Below are 19752 nucleotides of genomic sequence, written 5' to 3' on the forward strand. Positions count from 1 at the left end.
AAAAACAAAAACACAACAAAACCCAGGGAAACAAAGCTATTTTCAAATACTGTTATCAAGAGATCTTCCTTCTGAGGTTAAAAACCTCACTTCCTCCTCCATGGGTTCTGCTCATCTGTGGCCCCGGAACGTCTCTGACGGCGAGGGCCTCAAAGCTCACACTGGTTGATCTGGGATCTGGGTTTAGGTCCCAGCATGTGGCAATGTGCTCCACTCTGATGACACTTTTCGTTTCTAATAATAGAGCCGATGAAGTAATATTGCAATTGATGTTCCCGGGGATTTGATTGGATAAGTGCATAAGCCCTGGAGGGGGAAGGGGGTTGTATGGACGGATCACATTAGTATTCCCATCCTATCGATGCGCCGGGCCGCGAACCACGTCAGCCGGACTGATTCCCTGCGTCTGCCAGTCCCGCCACGGATTCATTTGGGATCCTCAAACAGGCGAGCCCCGTGGAGACGAGGGATCAAGACAGCGGATTAGAACCAATTGCCTGCTTCGGGGACAGCCAGCCCTTCCAGGCCTGGTGACTGGGGAGGGAGGGGAGCGCCGCCGCCGTGGGAAGACACCCGAAGCTAGAGCGACACTCTCCCCGCTGCACCCCCACCCCCTGCCCCCTTCCACCTGGCAGCGCAGGCTTTTGAAAACTGTCCATCTGAATGGAAACTCGGAACCGCCGGGCGGCGTGTTCCTTCTCGCCCAGCCTTGCGATCCATGCCGAGCGGAAAGCGGTGCGAGCCCGCGCCAGCGCCCAGCTCCTGGGACAGGGCCGGCAGTGTTGCTGAGCAGAACTTGACCGAGCCCCTTCCTCGCTGCTAGTGGAAGCAATGCTGCACGGCACAGCCAGCGCTTCCCCGGCTCTCCTTCAAGCTGAAGGTTACCCACCCGCGCAGTCAGCCCCAACCCTGTGAGCGCCGCGCCTTGGGTCCCAGCTCCGGCTGCTCGGCGGCGGCTCGCAGGGCAACGACCGGGCCGCCCGCGCCGGGGCGCACTGCACCAGCGGCTTCGGCTTGGTGGATGTGTATGCATGAGTTCTGCACCGAATGGGCGCAAAAAGCGCCCCAGCCGGTCCACCCGCTCCTCAATCTTCCAGATCAGCAAGCCCCCGCTGCAGACCGGGGACTGGGAGCGCAGGGGCAGCGGCTCCGAGAGCGCCCACAAAAGCCAACGAGCCCTGGACGATTGCAAGATGGTAGGTGGAAAATGCGTCTCCTTTTTTTCTTTTCCCTTTGGAGATGTGGGGGAATCGTGTCTGTTAATAGTTCGCCTGAGTGCCAGCCACTCCGCCACCCTCATCTCCTCCATGCCGATCACGTGCACATGCACTATTTTAAAATCTGCAGTCCCCCAGATTCGGGGTGACACCTGGGTCGTCATGGACCCGCCAAGAAGTGCCGCGGAGAGAGTCTTGGGGGCAGCGGTTGTAGGTCATCCTTCTAACCCCTCGGAGAATGGCAGATACGAAAGACTCGGTGAACTGGCTGGCTCACGAGGGAGGGAGGGGTTAGGAAGGTAAGAGTGCTGTGTTGTGGGGAGACAGGAGCAAACAAACCCAAACAGGACGCACAGGGCTCTGCGGAGGGGACGAAGGTTCCAGCGCAGAGGCTGTGGCGGGTCTTCCTGTCAGACACCAGAGCCTGAACTGTTCAGTGGTCTGGCAGGAAGTGAACGGATTGCCTAATACAACCCACCTTTCGCCTTTTGAAATCCACAGGCCAATTCAAATTCACATCCCAGCTGTAGTAGAGGGGAACATTCTATGCGAGAGTTGCCAGCATCACTCTCTGGTGACCTGGGAGTGGCGTGGTAGCTCTCCAAATATGCTTCTCGATCGTCAGAAACTTGAGTCTGAACGGATGGGAGCAAGTAGGTCTGGAAATAGAACTTCTATGACCAGACTTAGGGATGAAAAATAAACACTTGCCTTGGACAAAGAGAACAATCTTTGTGTCCCAGTCTTTAAACACTCTGTAGGCTCTTTTGCTCTTTTGCAGGATATTTGAGGTGGCTCGGGGGTCAGTGAAAGCCTCTGTTTAGGTAGGAAAAAATAGCAAACTTTCTGTTGATAAATGTCTTATGAAAGAAACTCACTTCTTTTCCAGCTTGTGCAGGAGTTCAACACGCAAGTGGCCCTGTACCGAGAATTGGTCATTTCCATTGGGGACGTCTCGGTCAGCTGCCCCTCTCTCCGAGCGGAAATGCACAAGACAAGAACCAAAGGCTGTGAAATGGCCCGCCAGGCACACCAAAAACTTGCTGCCATCTCCGGGTAGGAGCCTCTTGGCATTATTTGGTAATTCATGTATATGATGTGTGAATGCTGGCACACAATGGATATTGAGAGTGATCAAGGCCTCAGAGATGATTGCTGCAAACGTGAGGTTTTAAGAGATCAGGATTGTCTCGAGAGCTACGAACAAACTATAGGCCAAATTATAATCCAAAAGTTGTGTGATTTTTGTATATGTATTGAATATTTGGGTCATTAAGTGTCTTTTTTTTTTTTACAAAATTAACTTTCAGTATGCTGGCCACATTTTGGAATTTGAGGCTTAAGATGTTTTTGCACCAAAGTGAAGTTAAACCATCATGCCTCAAGATTATTTTGTCATCTGCTGCTAAACATGTACTGCACAAAAATCTTTGCTAAATCCCAGATTTACTAAACTATTTATACCATGAGTCAAATTCCTATGATACCATTTAAAATAAGATCCCTAAAATAAAGTCTTGGATATAAATTACTCTCTTCACTGTAGTGTATGAAAGGGAAATTTGAATTTGAGAAAAACTTTTTCAGGATTGGGGAAATTCACAAATTTAACTAATTTTAAGCTGCTTTTGCTCCTTTCTCCAATTATTTTAAATTCTTTTTTTATCACATTTATGGATTCTCATGCCTATTTTAGGTGATAAGACAGTGAGTGAAAACTTCTCTCCTGAGACCATACTCACTTCCTCCTGATCTCCCAATAGTGGGAGAAAATTTAATTGTGGATTTTGTTAACAGTTCCTATTTCAGATAAGTACAAAGAGCAAGGAAACACAGGAATCTTTATGCAGGTACATTGATTTAAGTGTTTCATTCAGTCTGGATTTAGCCTTTATATGTTTGTCTTTATCAGTATGATTATATCACAGTAGAAGTTCTAGTTAGACTCTTGTGCTAATGTTGTAGATTGATAACTTATAGGAATTATATCCAATTTACTTTTTTGAAAGAATCATTTTATCTTTAGTGCCATTAATATATATGGTGACAGTTATTGGTATATAAAGATTAGAAAGCTGTATGTCACCTCTCTTAATAACTAGTTTACATTTGACAACATGTTTATATTTTATATGATGAAAAATGATACACTCTACTAATCTCCTTGAAGTGAGAGACATATAAAATGTTACAAACCTATTTTATTTAGTAGAAGTATTGAACATTATTGTCCTTTTCTGTTTTGTCTGTTATACTATACTTAACAAGAAGTGCATCTGCGAGTGACTCTAAATGTTTAAGGATTTTGGGGAGGAAATGCAGCTGTGAAAAGTATCAGAGAAGAAGAGAGAAAAACAATCAGAAGCACAAAAGGGAATCATGGTGGATTAAAGTCTATAAAGAAACAATGGTTCAGAAGAAAAAACAGGTTTAGAACAGAGAGTTTTATGCTCAGAGCTAAGGAACTGCATATTTGTAAACTATGTGTCTAAAAGTTTATGGTGGGTTTATATCCAGGATTCCTTTGAACTGGACCTCAAATTGAGAACATGTTCTAATCAGATAAGATGTACTGGAGAAATGAACAAGGAGGTCAGTTTAGTCTGTTCTGCTACACACACTTCTAAAGGTTTAGAAAAGAAAGAGTCTGCAACTATCGGGTACCAGTTAAGTTTTGAGGATTTGAGGTGAATTTTATTAATTCAGGAAATTATAGCCATTCACTACTTGCTTACATGTTATTTGAGGAATGTTACTGGGGCAGGTTTATAAGGATTCATGGGAAAATGGGTTGTTCTTAGAGCCTTGCAAAAGTAAGGTCAACTCTATTGAATGTTCTGGTGTAGAATTTGAAACATTTTCCTCCTTAAAATAATGAGATAGAGTTTAACCTTTCTGAAAAATGACAGCAAGATAATTGAGGAAAATCCCTTAAACCCATCACCATCTGGACCCCATTAATGAAGGATGTGATTCCCCTGAGTGGAATTCTATTCCTGATATTGCTGGTTATGCAGGCTCTCATTTCAGGCTTCCTGTGAAGGTTGGTAGGGAGGCTGAAGGATTCACTTTACAATTGGATGCAGGGGTAAGAAAAGCAATGATTCCTGGGGAATGTAGACAGAAAGACTAGATTTCTTGAGTGCCCATTGTCTGCTGGTACAATCCATTTAATTGACAGAATAATCCTGAGGGAAGGATTAGTATCTTTATTTGACAAATTGGTTTCAGGGAGGTTGAGCAAATTGCCCAGTCACACAACTAAAAAGTGGTACTTGAATTGGGCCCCAGGTTTGCATGCTTCTGAAAACCATAATCTTTCCTCCATATAATGCTGCCATTCAGAAAGATGTCAGGTAGAAAGGAACAAAATGCTACGACATGCTCAAGAGATGAACTTCCAAAAGAGTACATAAAGTGAAAGAAGACAGTCAGAAAATACCACATATTATATGATTCCGTTTAAGTGAAATGCTCAGAGAAAGCAAATCTATAAGAAACAGAAAGTAGATTAGTGGTTTCCTAGGGTGGGAACAGAGAGTAAGTGCAAATGAGCTTGAGGTATCTTTGGGAGTGATGGAAATGATCCCAATTTGAATTAGGGTGATAGTTGTCAACTGTATGTTATCTGAAAATCAATGACTTGCCCGCTTACAATGAGTGAATTTTACAGTATGTAAAGGATACCTCAATAAGTGTTTTTCAAAAGGTGTGATCACTGTTACCATGATTAACACTTGCCTTTCGTAGGGTTTATTCTTTTCAACATATGTAGCTTTTAGTGAAAGTGATATGAGCTACAGAGATGGGACAAATAAAGCTTGGCTCTCCATGCGTGCATCAAGATGCCTGCCTGATAGTGATCATCTAAGCATCAATTTATTTCTCTGGGGAGGAACACAGTTTGGGTCAAAAGTTAAAAAAAAAAAAAAATTAAGCCACAAATGCTATATGGCTTCTATCCCTGACCAATTGAAGTCCTCAAGGAATGGTGACCACAAGAGAAGAAGATTCAGAGTGTGGTTCTCACTACCTGGCCCTGGGTAAGCAGGCCTTCTTCACAGACACAAGGGAAACGCTTTCTCAAATTGTATTTAGATCAGCAGACGTTTGGGTACAGCCTTTTCTTTCTTTACTGTACCTTCGCCATGCCTATCTTCTCCTAGGTGTTAAAGCTAAGCGGGGCCCTGCTCCATGTTTCTGTGTATATGTGAGTTCTGGGCCCTGTCTCCTTGAACTTCCTTCCAAAAATGACTTCTGAGACACCTTTGAAGAATCCCTAGGGCTCCATGATACTGAGAATACTGAGTAAGCAAAATATCCTCCCTTTATATTTACAGAATCTAAGTTTTGGAGGATTTAAAGTGACTTTACAAGCAACTTGGTCATATGAGTGTGTATGAGGATTTTATAGTCAGGCAGACCTGTGCTGAATACCATATTTGCTGATCTTGATGGAATTACTTAACCCTCTGAATCTCAGTTCCCTCATTTGTAAACTAGTTGTCATGCTTACTCCTGAGTTAGTTGAGAGGACTTAGGGAGCCAGCTGGGTGATGCCTACCCTGGCAGTGGCACTCTGCCCTTCCCAGGTTGCTCTAAGGGTGCAACCCTGGCCTCATGCTTCCTGGTCTAGTGTCTGTTCCATCAACCACATCATCTCCTGAGAGTGAAGACAGAAGAGCACGAGCTAGGAGGACCAGAAGAGACAATATCCTCTAGCAAACCCTCTAGTTTATGCTGTGGCTGGTGGGTTGGTGATTAGGAGTCCTTGTCCTATATGCTTCTATGGTGTCTATGTTGCTCTGGGTCTTCACACCACAACCTTCTGTTAGTGGCTGCTGATGAGACTGAAAGTGAGGTTTGAGTATGCTACTATGAAAGGCAGTATAGCTGTCATAGGAAAGAGCACTGACTCTAAATCAGATCGTATGATTAGTCACTCAGCCATGTCCAACTGTTTGCAACCCCATGGACTGTAGCCTGCCAGGCTTCTCTGTCCATGCGGGTTCTCTAGGCAAGAATACTGGAGTGGGTTGTCATGCCCTCCTCCAGGGGATCTTCCTGACCTAGGGATCGACCCCAGGTCTCCTGCATTGCAGACTGATTCTTTACCATCTGAACCTGGATAAAATCCTGGCTTCACCACTTACTAGGGATACATGCGAACTGATATGCCAATTGCTTCACAGGGTAGTAAATGGCAGTCTGGTGTGGTGGCTAAGTACATAGACTTTGGAGCAAGACTGCCATTGTTCAGATCTCAGCCTCACTACTCACAAATAGTGTGACCTTGGGCAAAGATACTGTCTCTCTGCCTCAATTTCTTAATCAGCAAAATAGGGCTGATGAATAATGGGACCAAATCATACAGTATTCTGAGAATTGAGTAAAGTAACATACTTAGAAGACTGCCTAGCATCCAGCAAATGCTAGTATTAAGTTCATATTAGTGTTACTGTAATTATTAACAAAACATTTAAAATTCAGGTGGTCAGATACATTTATGTAAAAAAAATATGTATCCATCAAATAGTTTTCAAATAAATATTTCAGCTGGAATAAATTTTTGTTTACCTAAGCTTCTTACTTTATGTTCTGAAAAACTTTCTAGACTGAAATTTCCTAGATGGTTATCGGAAGACCTCTTCTTTAATATGTTAAAAACACTATGGAGATGCGAAGGTTCAAAAGTAGTTAGGTTTAAGATTATTTTCTTCATATAAATCAACCTAGATTCTTCATAAATCATAATATTTACAAAATCTTTGAGTCTAACTCTGGTATAAGTTGTGTGACATTGGACAAGACTGTTAAATTCTCCGTACACCTCAAAAATGGAATTGAATGATTTCTGAGTCATCTGGCTTTATCATTCTAGTGTTTTATGTTAATTCATGTAGAATCACATAGATTTTCTTTACAGAACTGAGCTATTAAAAAAAAAAATAAGCACATGCCAGAAGTTTGATGATTGAATTCCAGAAATAATGTTAGGATGTGAACACACTGTGATCACAAGAAGAATCTTAATCTCCTAATGGCTTCCGGGAACAATATCGTGATTATCCTAGGGGTCTGTATTCACAGATTTTACGGTTTTCCCTTCAGCAATTGTTTTCCTGACCAGCCAGGCCTATGTTTTTCTCCTTGTATCTCTCCTCGTGTCTTTTCTTCTTTTTTTGGTCTATTTTAGTTGTGTTTGATTCTTGTTTGACTTTCCTGCTCTTTTTTTTCCCATCTCCCTGTGTGTCCATTTCCTGTCTTGTTTGCTAGGATACTGAGATGGGAGAGGAAGACTCCACAACTGCAGCTTAGTCAGGGTGCTTCCTTTCAGCACTTTGCCTGAGGGTGCAGTGATTACGTGGGGTGATGGAGAGCGGAAGGAGTGTTTGGTGACTTTGGACGCAGCTCACTCAGCTTTCTTTGATCCACATTATAGAGGAGGCCTGGGGTGTAGTAAAAGATGCCTAGTTCATAGTCACGCCAGGTCACCCACACTGTCCTTTATGTTTTCTTCCTATTAAAGATGCTGGGGTTTTAAATTTTTAACTCTCACTGGTCAGATAGTGAAAGGTGAGTTATATCTGCACCAAAAGAATATGCTATCCATCTAAGATAATGACAATTCAGTGTTACTTTTCTAGGACTATAGTAACAAAGTACAACACCCTGAGTAGCTTAAACTATGAAAAGTTCTTTTCTCACAGGACTGGAGGCCCAAGATCAAGGCAAGGCTAGTGCCCTGTGAAGACTGTTTCTTTATCTAGCTTCTAGTGGTTTGCTGGCAATCTTTGGTGTTTCTTGGCTTGTTGAAATATCTCTGCCTCCAACTCCTCATGATCTTCTCTGTTTATGTACGTGTATCCAGATTTTCCTGTTTATAAGACATCAGTAATACTGAATTTGGGGGCCACTCTACTGTACATTTTCCTTTGGAGAAGGAAATGGCAACCCACTCCAGTAATTCTTGCCTGGAGAATCCCATGGACGGAGGAGCCTAGTGGGCTACAGTCCACGGGGTCGCAGAGAGTCAGACACGACTGAGCGACCTCACTCACTCACTCACTCACTATGACCTCATGCTAACTTTACTGATTGCACCTGCACCAACGTGTTTCCAAATAAGGTCACATTCTGAGATCCTGGGTGTCAGGATTTCAACATATGAATTTGGGAGGAGGGGTGCGGACACAAGAAGGGTAATTCAACCCACAAATTTCCTTCCCCCATCTGCAGTAGAATACATACTTTGGGTTGTTTTGCCTGGTGGGGATGGAGTTTTGCCCGACACTATCTGCAAAGATAGTGGAGGACAGAGGAACCTGGTGTGCTGCAGTCCACGGGGTCACAAAGAGTCGGATCCAACTTAGTGACTGAACAGCAACAGCAATCTGCATACTTTCTCGACACCTTTGCACTTCCCGGCACCCAGTGTTTTATCATTTGCAGCACTGCAGCTCATATTGGGGTGGGATTTGTGACCATGAAATAGGATACTTTTTGTATGAAATGGACGTATGTGTTCACAAAGAATCCCCAGTATGGTTAGCACTTTCCTCTAACCGATTTAATTACTGATGTCTGAAGGTGGACCAAAATCAACTGCAGAAAAGAATATTAGGGGGAAATAGTAATTAATACATCGAATATTAGGCCCCTGACGGTCCACATATAGGATGCTCACTTTCTCGGGTCTGCATGGCTAGGAGTAGGTGGTGGCCCTCAGTGGTACTGATACTGTACTCAGGAGCAAGTAACAAAGGACTGGCTCACACCCAATTAAAGAAGAGTGTTATTCTTACTAAGCAAACCAAGTGTGATAGGGAATCTAGACACATGTCTCCCATTGCCTATTGAGGTTTAGCCTTTTTATTTTTGAACAGACCTAATGACTTAGAGGAGAGTGAAAAAGTTGGCTTAAAGCTCAACATTCAGAAAACTAAGATCATGGCATCTGGTCCCATCACTTCATGGGAAATAGATGGGGAAACAGTGGAAACAGCGTCAGACTTTATTTTGGGGGGCTCCAAAATCACTGCAGATGGTGATCGCAGCCATGAAATTAAAAGATGCTTACTCCTTGGAAGGAAAGTTATGACCAACCTAGATAGCATTTTCAAAAGCAGAGACATTATTTTGCCAACAAAGGTCCGTCTAGTCAAGGCTATGGTTTTTCCAGTAGTCATGTACGGATGTGAGAGTTGGACTGTGAAGAGAGCTGAGCGCCGAAGAAATGATGATTTTGAACTGTGATGTTGGAGAAGACTCTTTGAGAGTCCCTTGGACTGCAAGGAGATCCACCCAGTCCATTCTAAAGGAGATCAGTCCTGGGTGTTCTTTGGAAGGACTGATGCTAAAGCTGAAACTCCAGTACTTTGGCCACCTCATGTGAAGAGTTGACTCATTGGAAAAGACCCTGATGCTGGGAGGGATTGGGGGCAGGAGGAGAAGGGGACTACAGAGGATGAGATGGTTGGATGGCATCACTGACTCGATGGACGTGAGTCTAAGTGAACTCCGGGAGTTGGTGATGGACCGGGAGGCCTGGCGTGCTGTGATTCACGGGGTCGCAAAGAGTCGGACATGACTGAGCGACTGAACTGAACTGAATGACTTTTACCTTGTTAAAGCTTTCTAATAGATGTTTCAATTTAGAGAGAAAATTAAATCTAAAACAAACTTTAGGAAAACTCCTCATCACTATATTTATTCTGTGAAGTGCAAGAGAGCAAGGCTGTGTTTAATTCATGTTTATACCGGGTGCCAAGCTCATGAGGAAACGTGCACCTTGTTTGTTCATTAAGTTTACTTGGTAGTTTTAAATCTATTCTTAAAAGACATTGTGTCATATACTTCAATTTAAAAATCAACTAAACTTTAATAAGAGGGAAATAACTGTGTCTTGATACAGACTTTAGAAAAAAATGAGCAAATACATTAGCTTACATTTTATATTTTTATTATATTTGACTTTATCTTTTCTGGTTTATAACTATAAAACCAATATGTTGGTTTTTAAATGAGAGGACTTGAAGAACACACTTAAGATCAATTTCTGAGGCATAGATTTTCGTTCTTATAAGAAATTAGTGGGCACTCTGTATTTTAGAATTACTCAGAAGGTAATCATGTTTCAGGTTATTTGATAAATAACATCCTAACATCTATTTGGTGACTTTATGTTGAGTAGTTAAACAACCATTTTCTACTGAGATTATTTTTTAAAAACCATTTTTTAAACACTTAGCCCTTGAAAGTTTAGATGTGTCTCATCCAAAAAGATACGTATAGAAAGCAAACTCTGGAGCAGTAACTAAACCACCAGACAGTTCTTTTATTTCCTCTGCTCTAGAAGACATGACTTTAAAAAAAAAGTGAAAACTTCCTGAAAAACATTTAATTGCTTGTCTATACACATATATACACATATGTATACTGCTTGTTCATACATATATATACTTATAAATAAACACTAAAATTTATGAAATAGATTCCTGTTAGAATAATGTGTCTAAGCCTTTAAAAAGAAGTGCTGCTTTAGCAAATAATGTTTCCAATCCAATGGAAAACTCTAGTTACAATAGGTTAACAAAAATCAGCTTAACATTTGCAGGTGTAGATAAATAGTAAGCTAACAATCTACAGCTATTTAACTGAGTTTGAGCCAAAGTGTGTGTGTTGTGGGGGGGATGCATACTAACCCAGAAGGCATCAAACCCCTAGGGTATTCTTCAGTTACTAAAAATAAGTATCTCAAAGTCTCCCACAGTCTTATTCTGTCAGTTACTAAGTCCTGTGCTGTTTTATCTTTTCCAACATCTGTTGTATCTCTTTTTCACCCCATTTCTGTGGCCACCCACTTAGTTCAGAATCAAGTCCCCTCAGGCCATCAACTATTCCAGTTGGTCTCCTTACCATTAGTCTCTCATCTCTTCTTTTCAGTTTCTCACTAGATCCAGACTAATCCTGCTAAAACTCTCCTCTGATCTTGTCACTTCCTTGCTTTAAAACTTTCAAAGATGCTCCATTGCCTAAAGCAGTGTTTCTTCAAATGGGATTCATGCATTAACCTGTCTCAGAATCATGTGGGGTGCCCTCAGACTGACAGAACCAAAGTTCTAGGGAATGAGGCCTGGAAATCCAACTTTTTAACAAGCACCACCCCATCCCCCAGGAGATTCTTGAACATGCTGAAAATAAGGCCTGTCAGCCTGAAGCGGTGATTCTCAACCTGGGCTGCACACTAGTCACCGGGGAAGCTTTAAAAAATTGCTGATGCTTGAATTCCATCCCTAGAGTTTCTGATTTAGATGATCTTGGAGGCAGCCTAGGCATCGGGATATTTTTTTAAAGCTCCCTATGTGAGCATTTGTATAAAAATGGATTACATTTGGCTACACTGAACACAAAAATTCAAAGTAGCAGTTGCTTAAAGACATCGGGGTTTATTCTGTTACAGAAAAGAAGCCCTAGAATGGCCAGTTTAGAACTGGTATGCTGGCTCACCAGAGAAGGCAATGGCACCCCACTCCAGTACTCTAGCCTGGAAAATCCCATGGACGGAGGAGCCTGGTGGGCTGCAGTCCATGGGGTCGCTAAGAGTCAGACACGACTGAGCGACTTCACTTTCACTTTTCACTTTCATGCATTGGAGAAGGAAACGGCAACCCAAACTCCAGTGTTCTTGCCTGAAGAATCCCAGGGACGGGGGAGCCTGGTGGGCGGCCGTCTATGAGGTCACACAGAGTCGGACAGGACTGAAGTGACTTAGCATAGCATCCTGGCTCACAAGTGAGTGTTTCTGTTGCCTGTTGTTTATGGCTTCCATCAATTTCACTTTATGATGTGAGATTACAACAGGAGCTCCAGCCACGAGTCCCAGTTCCAGACCAGAAGAAAGGTTGAAGGCGAAAGGCCACTTCCCAGCTGGGTCCTCTCTTTTTAAGCAGACCCAAACAGAACTTCTTCCAGAACTGCATCATGTGGCCACATCTCACTGTGAGGGAGACAAGGAAAAGGATTCTCTTATCCTTGCCACCTTAAATAAAAGAAGGACTTTAACACTAAGGAAAAGAGAGAGAGCAAATATGGGGAAACAACACATGACCTCTGTCCCCAGTCTGTATTCCTGGATTTAACTTTTACCATTTAATTTGTAAATACTTTGCTTATTCAGACTAGTCTGCTTTTTAGTCCTTAAGGGTGTGTAGCGGGATTGCCCCATTCTATCAAGTCTGCATCTATGGTTTCTAGATGAAAAATCCCATTCCATCTATTAAAAGAAATAATTTACTCTCCTAAATGTCAAGGTCTTACTTGCAGTCTCATTGTCTGCCATGCTCCTTGAACAGAAATTCAGAGTGGATCGGAGGGTCCCAAAGTGAATAAGAATATTTTTTCTGCTTTTAAATGGACCCATGAAAAAGATTAAAGGTTCAGGAACCACTTGGGAGGGCAGGAAGTTAGGCAAGATGCCTTTGAAAGGGTTTGAGTATCATTTTCACACAGCAGGATGTGAAATAGGATAAGGCCTACAAGGAGGATAAGTAGTGGCATTCAAGAAATCAATTTTTAAAAATCTACCAGAAACGGAATGGGTTTAAAAAAAAAAAATAGACCTAAACTTTATTTTTTAAATTTATTCTTAATTGGAGGATCATTGCTTTACAATATTGTATTAGTTTCTGCTATACAAAAACATGAATCAGCTATATATCCTCTCCCTCTCGAGCCTCCCCACCCCCACCCCAGCATTCTAGGTCAACACAGAGCACTGAGCTGAGTTCTCTGCACTATACAGCTGCTTCTCACAAGCTATTTTACACATGGTTGCTAAGAGTTGGACACGACTGAGCAACTTCACTTTGACTTTTCACTTTCATGCACTGGAGAAGGAAATGGCAATCCACTCCAGTGTTCTTGCCTGGAGAATCCCAGGGATGGCGGAGCCTGGTGGGCTGCCGTCTATGGGGTTGCACAGAGTCGGACACGACTAAAGCGACTTAGCAGCAGCAGCAGCAGCAGCAGTGCATATATGTCAGTGCTACTGTCTCAATTCATCCTACCTTCTAAACTTTATTTTAAATCAAAGAAAAAAATTCCATCAAGGGGCTAAAATCTGATGAGCTATATTAGAAATAAAAGGTAGGGAGGCAGGGTTTTTTGGATATGGGTATAAGCTTCAAGATGATCTATGATCAACATTGTGAGTTCATTAAGAGAGACTGAACTTGAAACTCATTATCTCATGTAAATGGTGTTATATACAGCAGTCGGGACATAAGTGGTATTTAACCCATAATTTCCTAAACTATAAACCTATTCAACACATGTGACAGTATCTTTGGTGAGGAAACATATTCATTTCCAACTCTGGAAGTCGTCTTCCTTTCTGAGGACCTATTCATAGAGCATCCATATGCCACGTGCTTTTCTAGGTGCCAGAAACACAGCAGTTCTGAAAAAATAGAGAAGGTCCCTGCATTCATGGTTAGGGATGATCAAGAAGAGCTATAGTCTAAAATTTTGTGTCCCCACAAAGTTTATTATGTTGAAATTCTAATGCCCAGTGTTATGACACCGGTAGGTGGGTCCTTGGGAGGTACTGAAGCCATAGGATGGAGCCCTCATGTATGGGATTAGTGTGCTAATAAAGAAGGCTCCAGAAATATCCCTCACCCCTTCCGCCAGTAAGAACACACAGAGAGGGCACTGGCTATGAGCCAGGAAGAAGGCTCTCACCAAACAGGGCCTTTTTGTGCCTTGATCTCATATTTCCCATCTCCAAAACTGTGAGAAATACATTTCTGTGAAATGGCACCCCACTCCAATGTTCTTGCCTGGAGAATCCCATGGATGGAGGAGCCTGGTGGGCTGCAGTCCATGGGGTCGCAAAGAGCTGGACACGACTGAGCAACTTCACTTTCTTTCTTTGTTTCTAAGCCACCCAGTCTGTGGTATTTTGTTATAGCAGCCTGAATGGACAAAGACAAAAAGAAACAAGCAGAGGAGAGAGCATTTCAGAGAGTGATAAAAGCAGTGGAAAAAATAAAATAGGATGATACTATTAAAGAATGATGGGTGCAGTGTGGTGACATCTGAGAAGGTGACATTCTAATTTGATATCTGACTTTGAGAAGTCATGTGATGAGCTAAGAGAAAAACATTTCAGGTGGAAGGAATAGCAAGTGTAAAGGTTCTAAAATGAACTGACCTTGGCATGTCTGAGGGAAAGAAAGAAGACTAGATGATCAGTTTGGAATTGACTTCAGCTGCAAGTAACATAGGCTGAATTTCTGTAACTTTCATAGATACAGGTTTATTTTCTTGCATAATTATAAACCCAGTGATAGGGGATAGCACACATTGGTTCATGATTTAAAGGTATCAGGCCTGAGATTTCTATAATCGGGCCTTTTCCTCTAAGTTCCAAGATTGGTGCTTCAGCTCCAGAAATTCTCTCCATGCTTCCAAGTAGGAAGGACAGAGAGCAAAGGCAAAGACATAGACAATTGTGTCTCTTTTAAAAAGAGCTTTTTCAGGGGGCTTCCCTGGTGGTCCAGTGGCTAAGACTCCGCACTCCCAGTGCAGGGGGTCCAGGTTCAATCCCGGGTCAAAGAGCTAGATCCCACCGGCTGCAAATAAGAGTTCACAAACCACAACTAAACATTCCACTGTTGCTGCTGCTGCTGCTAAGTCGCTTCAGTCGTGTCCGACTCTGTGCGACACCATAGACGGCAGCCCACCAGGCTCCCCCGTCCCTCTGATTCTCCAGGCAAGAATACTGGAGTGGGTTGCCATTTCCTTCTCCGATGCATGAAAGTGAAAAGTCAAAGTGAAGTCACTCAGTCGTGTCCAACTCTTAGCAACCTCATGGACTGCAGCCTACCAGGCTCCTCCATCCATGGGATTTTCCAGGCAAGAGTACTGGAGTGGGGTGCCATTGCCTTCTCCAAACATTCCACTAGCCGAAACTAAAGAAAAAAAAACAATTCTACATGCTGCAACTAAAGATCCCACGTGCCCAGCACAGCCAAATAAATAATTAATTAAAAATAAATAAATGAATAGCAAGCTTTGTCAAAAGTCTCACATAACAACTTCCATGAACATCCTGTTGGCCAGGAATAAATCATATGACTTTCATGCTGTGACTTACATACATCTCTGTCCATATTAGCTGTCTAGTGAGGACAAAAATTTCCCAATCTGTAAGCCAAAGTGATGCTTCCTGAGGCCCAGGATAGGGGAACTTTAGCAAGACTAGGGAGACAGGAAGGATAGGGCGCTTGGATGTGAGAAGTGAGGAAAGGGGTGTTCAGTTCAGTTCAGTTCAGTTCAGTTGCTCAGTCGTGTCCGACTCTTTGCGACCCCATGAATCTCAGCACACCAGGCCTCCCTGTCCATCACCATCTCCCAGAGTTCACCCAGACTCATGTCCATCAAGTCAGTGATGCCATCCAGCCATCTCATCCTCTGTTGTCCCCTTCTCCTCCTGCCCCCAATCCCTCCCAGCATCAGTCTTTTCCAATGAGTCAACTCTTCACATGAGGTGGTCAAAGTATTGGAGTTTCAGCTTTAGCATCATTCCCTCCAAAGAAATCCCAGGGCTGATCTCCTTCAGAATGGACTGGTTGGATCTCCTTGCAGTCCAAGGGACTCTCAAGAGTCTTCTCCAACATCACAGTTCAAAAGCATCAATTCTTCAGGGCTCAGCATTCTTCACAGTCCAACTCTCACATCCATACATGACCACAGGAAAAACCATAGCCTTGACTAGAGGGACCTTTGTTGGCAAAGTAATGTCTCTGCTTTTGAATATGCTATCTAGGTTGGTCATAACTTTCCTTCCAAGGAGTAAGCTTCTTTTAATTTCATGGCTGCAGTCACCATCTGCAGTGATTTTGGAGCCCACAAAAAGAAAGTCTGACACTGTTTCCACTGTTTCCCCATCTATTTCCCATGAAGTGATGGGACTAGATGCCATGATCTTTGTTTTCTGAATGTTGAGCTTTAAGCCAACTTTTTCACTCCGTTGGGGAGGAGATCCCCTAGCATCTACACCTCCTTCCTGCCCATTTCCTTCTTGGCTAATAAGCCAAGTCCTTCCATTTCTTCCTTAAATATTGAATACGTACTATGGGCTGGCCACTGTGCAAGGCTCTGGAGGTAGAAAAAGAAATACAACACATTGCCTGCCCTTCAAGGAGCTTATTGCCTAGCATCTGTGTAAACAAGCAGACGTGTAAACAAATCATTGCAAAACAGTGGGATCACCGCAACAATAGAAATATGTAGATAGTAGGAGAGGCACAAAGGAGGTGGCAGTCAGCTCAGCTCGTGTGGGTGTAGCCAGGAAAGACTACTTCATTAAGGGCAGGATGTCACCTAGACAGAGCTTTGGATGCAAGGAGTAAAGCCCTTCCTCTTTCATGTGTCTTTGAGGTTTCTGCTGTGAGTAAACTTGAAAAGACACCGCTTGTGTGTCTTGAGCCAAGGGGAAACAGAAATAGGAGTGTCACTGTGCTGAGAACCGACTGCGTGCTGTACCCCTTTGCCTATATTATTCCGTGATTAAATGCGTTCATCTGAAATAATATTTACTCAGAGCCCAGCGAGATAATATCTTAAAGTGAGCTATTTTGGCTAAGAAATCCTTGTACCTATGAGTAGCAGAGACCAGCCTAATCATAGAGCCTACTGTGAATTAGGTAGGTGGGAGCTGGGATTCTTTCACAAGTTCAAGCATGTCAGAACAGTGGTCCTGGTGATTCTTGTGGTTCAAGTGACTTAGCCCTTGTGGGTCCAAGATCATGGTCCCATTCACAGCCAATAAGACTCCAAGGCTGACTCTTGAGATTAGACCAGAAGTCCCCAACATTTTTGGCACCAGGGATCTGTTCTGTGGAAGGTGATTTTTTTCATGGACCCTGGTGGTCGGGGGGAAGGATAGTTTCTGGATGGTTCTCATAAGGAGTTTACAACCTAGACCCCTGACATGCACGGTTCACAGTAGGGTTTGAATTCCTATAAGAAACCTAATGCTGTCACTGATCTGAAAGGAGGCAGAGCTCAGGGGTGATGCGAGTGATTGGGGAGTAGCTGTAAATACAGATGAAGCTTCACTTGCTCACCCACCACTCATCTCCTGCTGTGCAGCCTGGTTCCTAACACAGGAGTGGGGGACCCCTGTGCTAGAGCTTCCACACCTGACCTGGAAGCTCCCCAGAGCACCCATAATGCTAAATATTTTTAGAATTTCCATTTGGTAGTACATTTAGTTCAACAAGTTGAGGTATTTGGTCAAGATATTGGGCAGGGTTGGAATTTGAACTCGGGTCTTTCTAGTGCCTGAGTCTTTATTTTGACACTACACAGGGCTATTTTGTTTCCCCAGGCAGCTCCTTTCTTTCTCCGAGTGGCCCCAGAATTGGCCGACCTGCCTTCCTTCCCTTCCACTGTTACAAAATGTTATTTCCACTCAGAGTCTCTCTGCTTCCCTGGACTCACTTCAGCACAAGGACCTCTTCAGCCAGCACATAGCTGACTTGAGGGTTTTTAAGGTTTCCTCAGCTAGTAAGAGAAGAAAACAAGCAGGCAGGAAAAAAATAACAAAATTATGGCCTTGCTGAAGCCGCCAGTGGAATGTGAATGGATCTCAGCTCTGCATTCTCGAGGCTTCAGCATTTCTCTCTGGGCTCCAAATTTTTCAGACTTCCTCCCTCCATACTGGGTCTACCTCAAATTGCTTCATCCTTGGGCACCCCTTTTCTGGTCTGTTTCCCTACTCAAGTCCTAGAAATATTGGACCAGGTCGAGGCCGGCTGAATTCTGGATTTCAAGAAACCACGTGCTTCTTCTCAGCAGAGCATGCTGGAGGAGGGGACACTCTAGTACCGGCCACCCAGCTCCATGCCAGCACATCAGTGAGCACAGGAGTGGGAAGAGAACTGCAGATAAAGTTAGGAGTGGTGCCCACTCACCACTTCTGAGGAGAGGCTCAGAAAAGAGCTTCCCACTGGGTGATGGGTGATAGGACCACTCAGGAAAGTACCATAGAGGCTGGGTAAAAAGATGGGAAGGACTCATAGGTGACAAGAATGGGAAGAGATTACCAGACCAGTCTCAAAACATCACTTCTTAAAATACCAAAATCCCTTGTCAATAAACCCAAAAGAGCTCCTGCTTTCCCCACGAATGAAGTTTAAAATTGGAATACACAGTAATTATCTAAATCGGCCCCTTCATGGGATTTCCAGATTTCAACCAGACAGATAACTTCTCAGAGCTTCAGGCTCTAAGTTTTAGGCCCTGTTATTCCCTTACTGGGTCTCATTTTGAAGCATCAAATATGGCTTGGAAGTTTTCTCCCTTTTTGTATGCAGACATACCTCATTTTGGTATACTTTACAGATACTGCGTTTTTTTAAAGAAATTGATGATTTGTGTCAGTCCTGCATTGAACAAGTCCGTGGCTTGGAATTCTTATTTCTGTTCTTGCCATCCACTCCCTGAGCTCAGGAATTATGTGAAACTGACAGTTTTTTCCTCTCTCAGATATTCATTATCAGTAAACAGATGATTTCTGATTTTTTAATCTTCAATATCATATTCCTATTATTCCATTACTATGAAAATTCCTACTTGTCTTAGAATCAAAGAATAAATGATTCCCCCTTACCCTCACCAAAATATTTCTGATGTAGGAAAAATTTAGGTAGAAAACAGATTAATTCCTAAAATTACCTCTGGTGTATAATCATATATAACTCATGTTTCTTAAGTCACACACTTTAAACATTTGGGGGCTTAGTCATTATTTCTGTTCAAGGGGGGATTATTTGAAAAAAACGCACTGATGTCTGTAAGAAGAAGATGTGGTCAGAAGTGAGTTTTGGGAAGTGAGTCAAGGATAAGTCATCTTAAGACTCTTGTTCTTACTAGCACTTTTATAAAAATCTATTTGTTTTGGTTTTGTGATGGTCCTCATCTGGGTCCTGCTCAAAAATAGGAAGACCTTCCATCTGAGGACCACAACCGAGTGTTCATTCCTACAGGCACCAGATGAGGCAAATGGTAATGGTCAGGATCTTTCTGTGGTTGTGATTTGGGGATGTGTAGCTTGGATGAGCACAAATACACTCACGGTGGAAGAGAGAAACACTCACCCTACTGAGAAGTGAGTGACAGATCTCTCCCTAGTGTGAGGCATATTAGGATTCTCCAAAGAAACAGAAACAATCAGGTGTGGGGGTGGGGTGGGGGTGGGGTGGGGGTGGTAGGTAATATAGAACGAGGCTCACACAATTACGGAGGCAGAGCGGTCCCACAATTTGCCATCTGCAAGCTGGAGACCCAGGAAAGTGGTGGTCTAATTCACTCAGAGTCCAAACACCCAAGAAGCAGGGGAACCAATGATGTGAGTCCTAGTCTGAGGGCAGGAGGGGACTAATGTCCTAGCTTAGCATTCAGAGAGAGAATTCAACCTTCTTTCACTGTTTTGTTCTGTTTGGACCCTCAGGGGATTGAATGG

General features: G+C 43.1%; 1 protein-coding gene across 2 annotated transcripts in view; it reads left to right on the forward strand.

Annotated features, from left to right (window-relative positions):
* The first annotated feature begins 360 nt into the window (after positions 1-360).
* Positions 361-19752, forward strand: part of RGS7BP (regulator of G protein signaling 7 binding protein) — a 109325-nt gene continuing 89933 nt past the window's right edge. The window contains exons 1-2 of one of the 2 annotated variants that reach the window (XM_070357520.1): positions 361-1196; positions 2107-2273. In XM_070357520.1, the coding sequence (XP_070213621.1) occupies positions 1032-1196; positions 2107-2273 (332 nt within the window). In that variant the 5' untranslated portion in view covers positions 361-1031. The remainder of the gene's footprint in view (positions 1197-2106; positions 2274-19752) is intronic. The other variant, XM_005892766.3, reaches the window with a different exon arrangement.

Source organism: Bos mutus, chromosome 20 (assembly GCF_027580195.1).
Source record: "Bos mutus isolate GX-2022 chromosome 20, NWIPB_WYAK_1.1, whole genome shotgun sequence".
NCBI classification, from domain to species: domain Eukaryota; kingdom Metazoa; phylum Chordata; class Mammalia; order Artiodactyla; family Bovidae; genus Bos; species Bos mutus.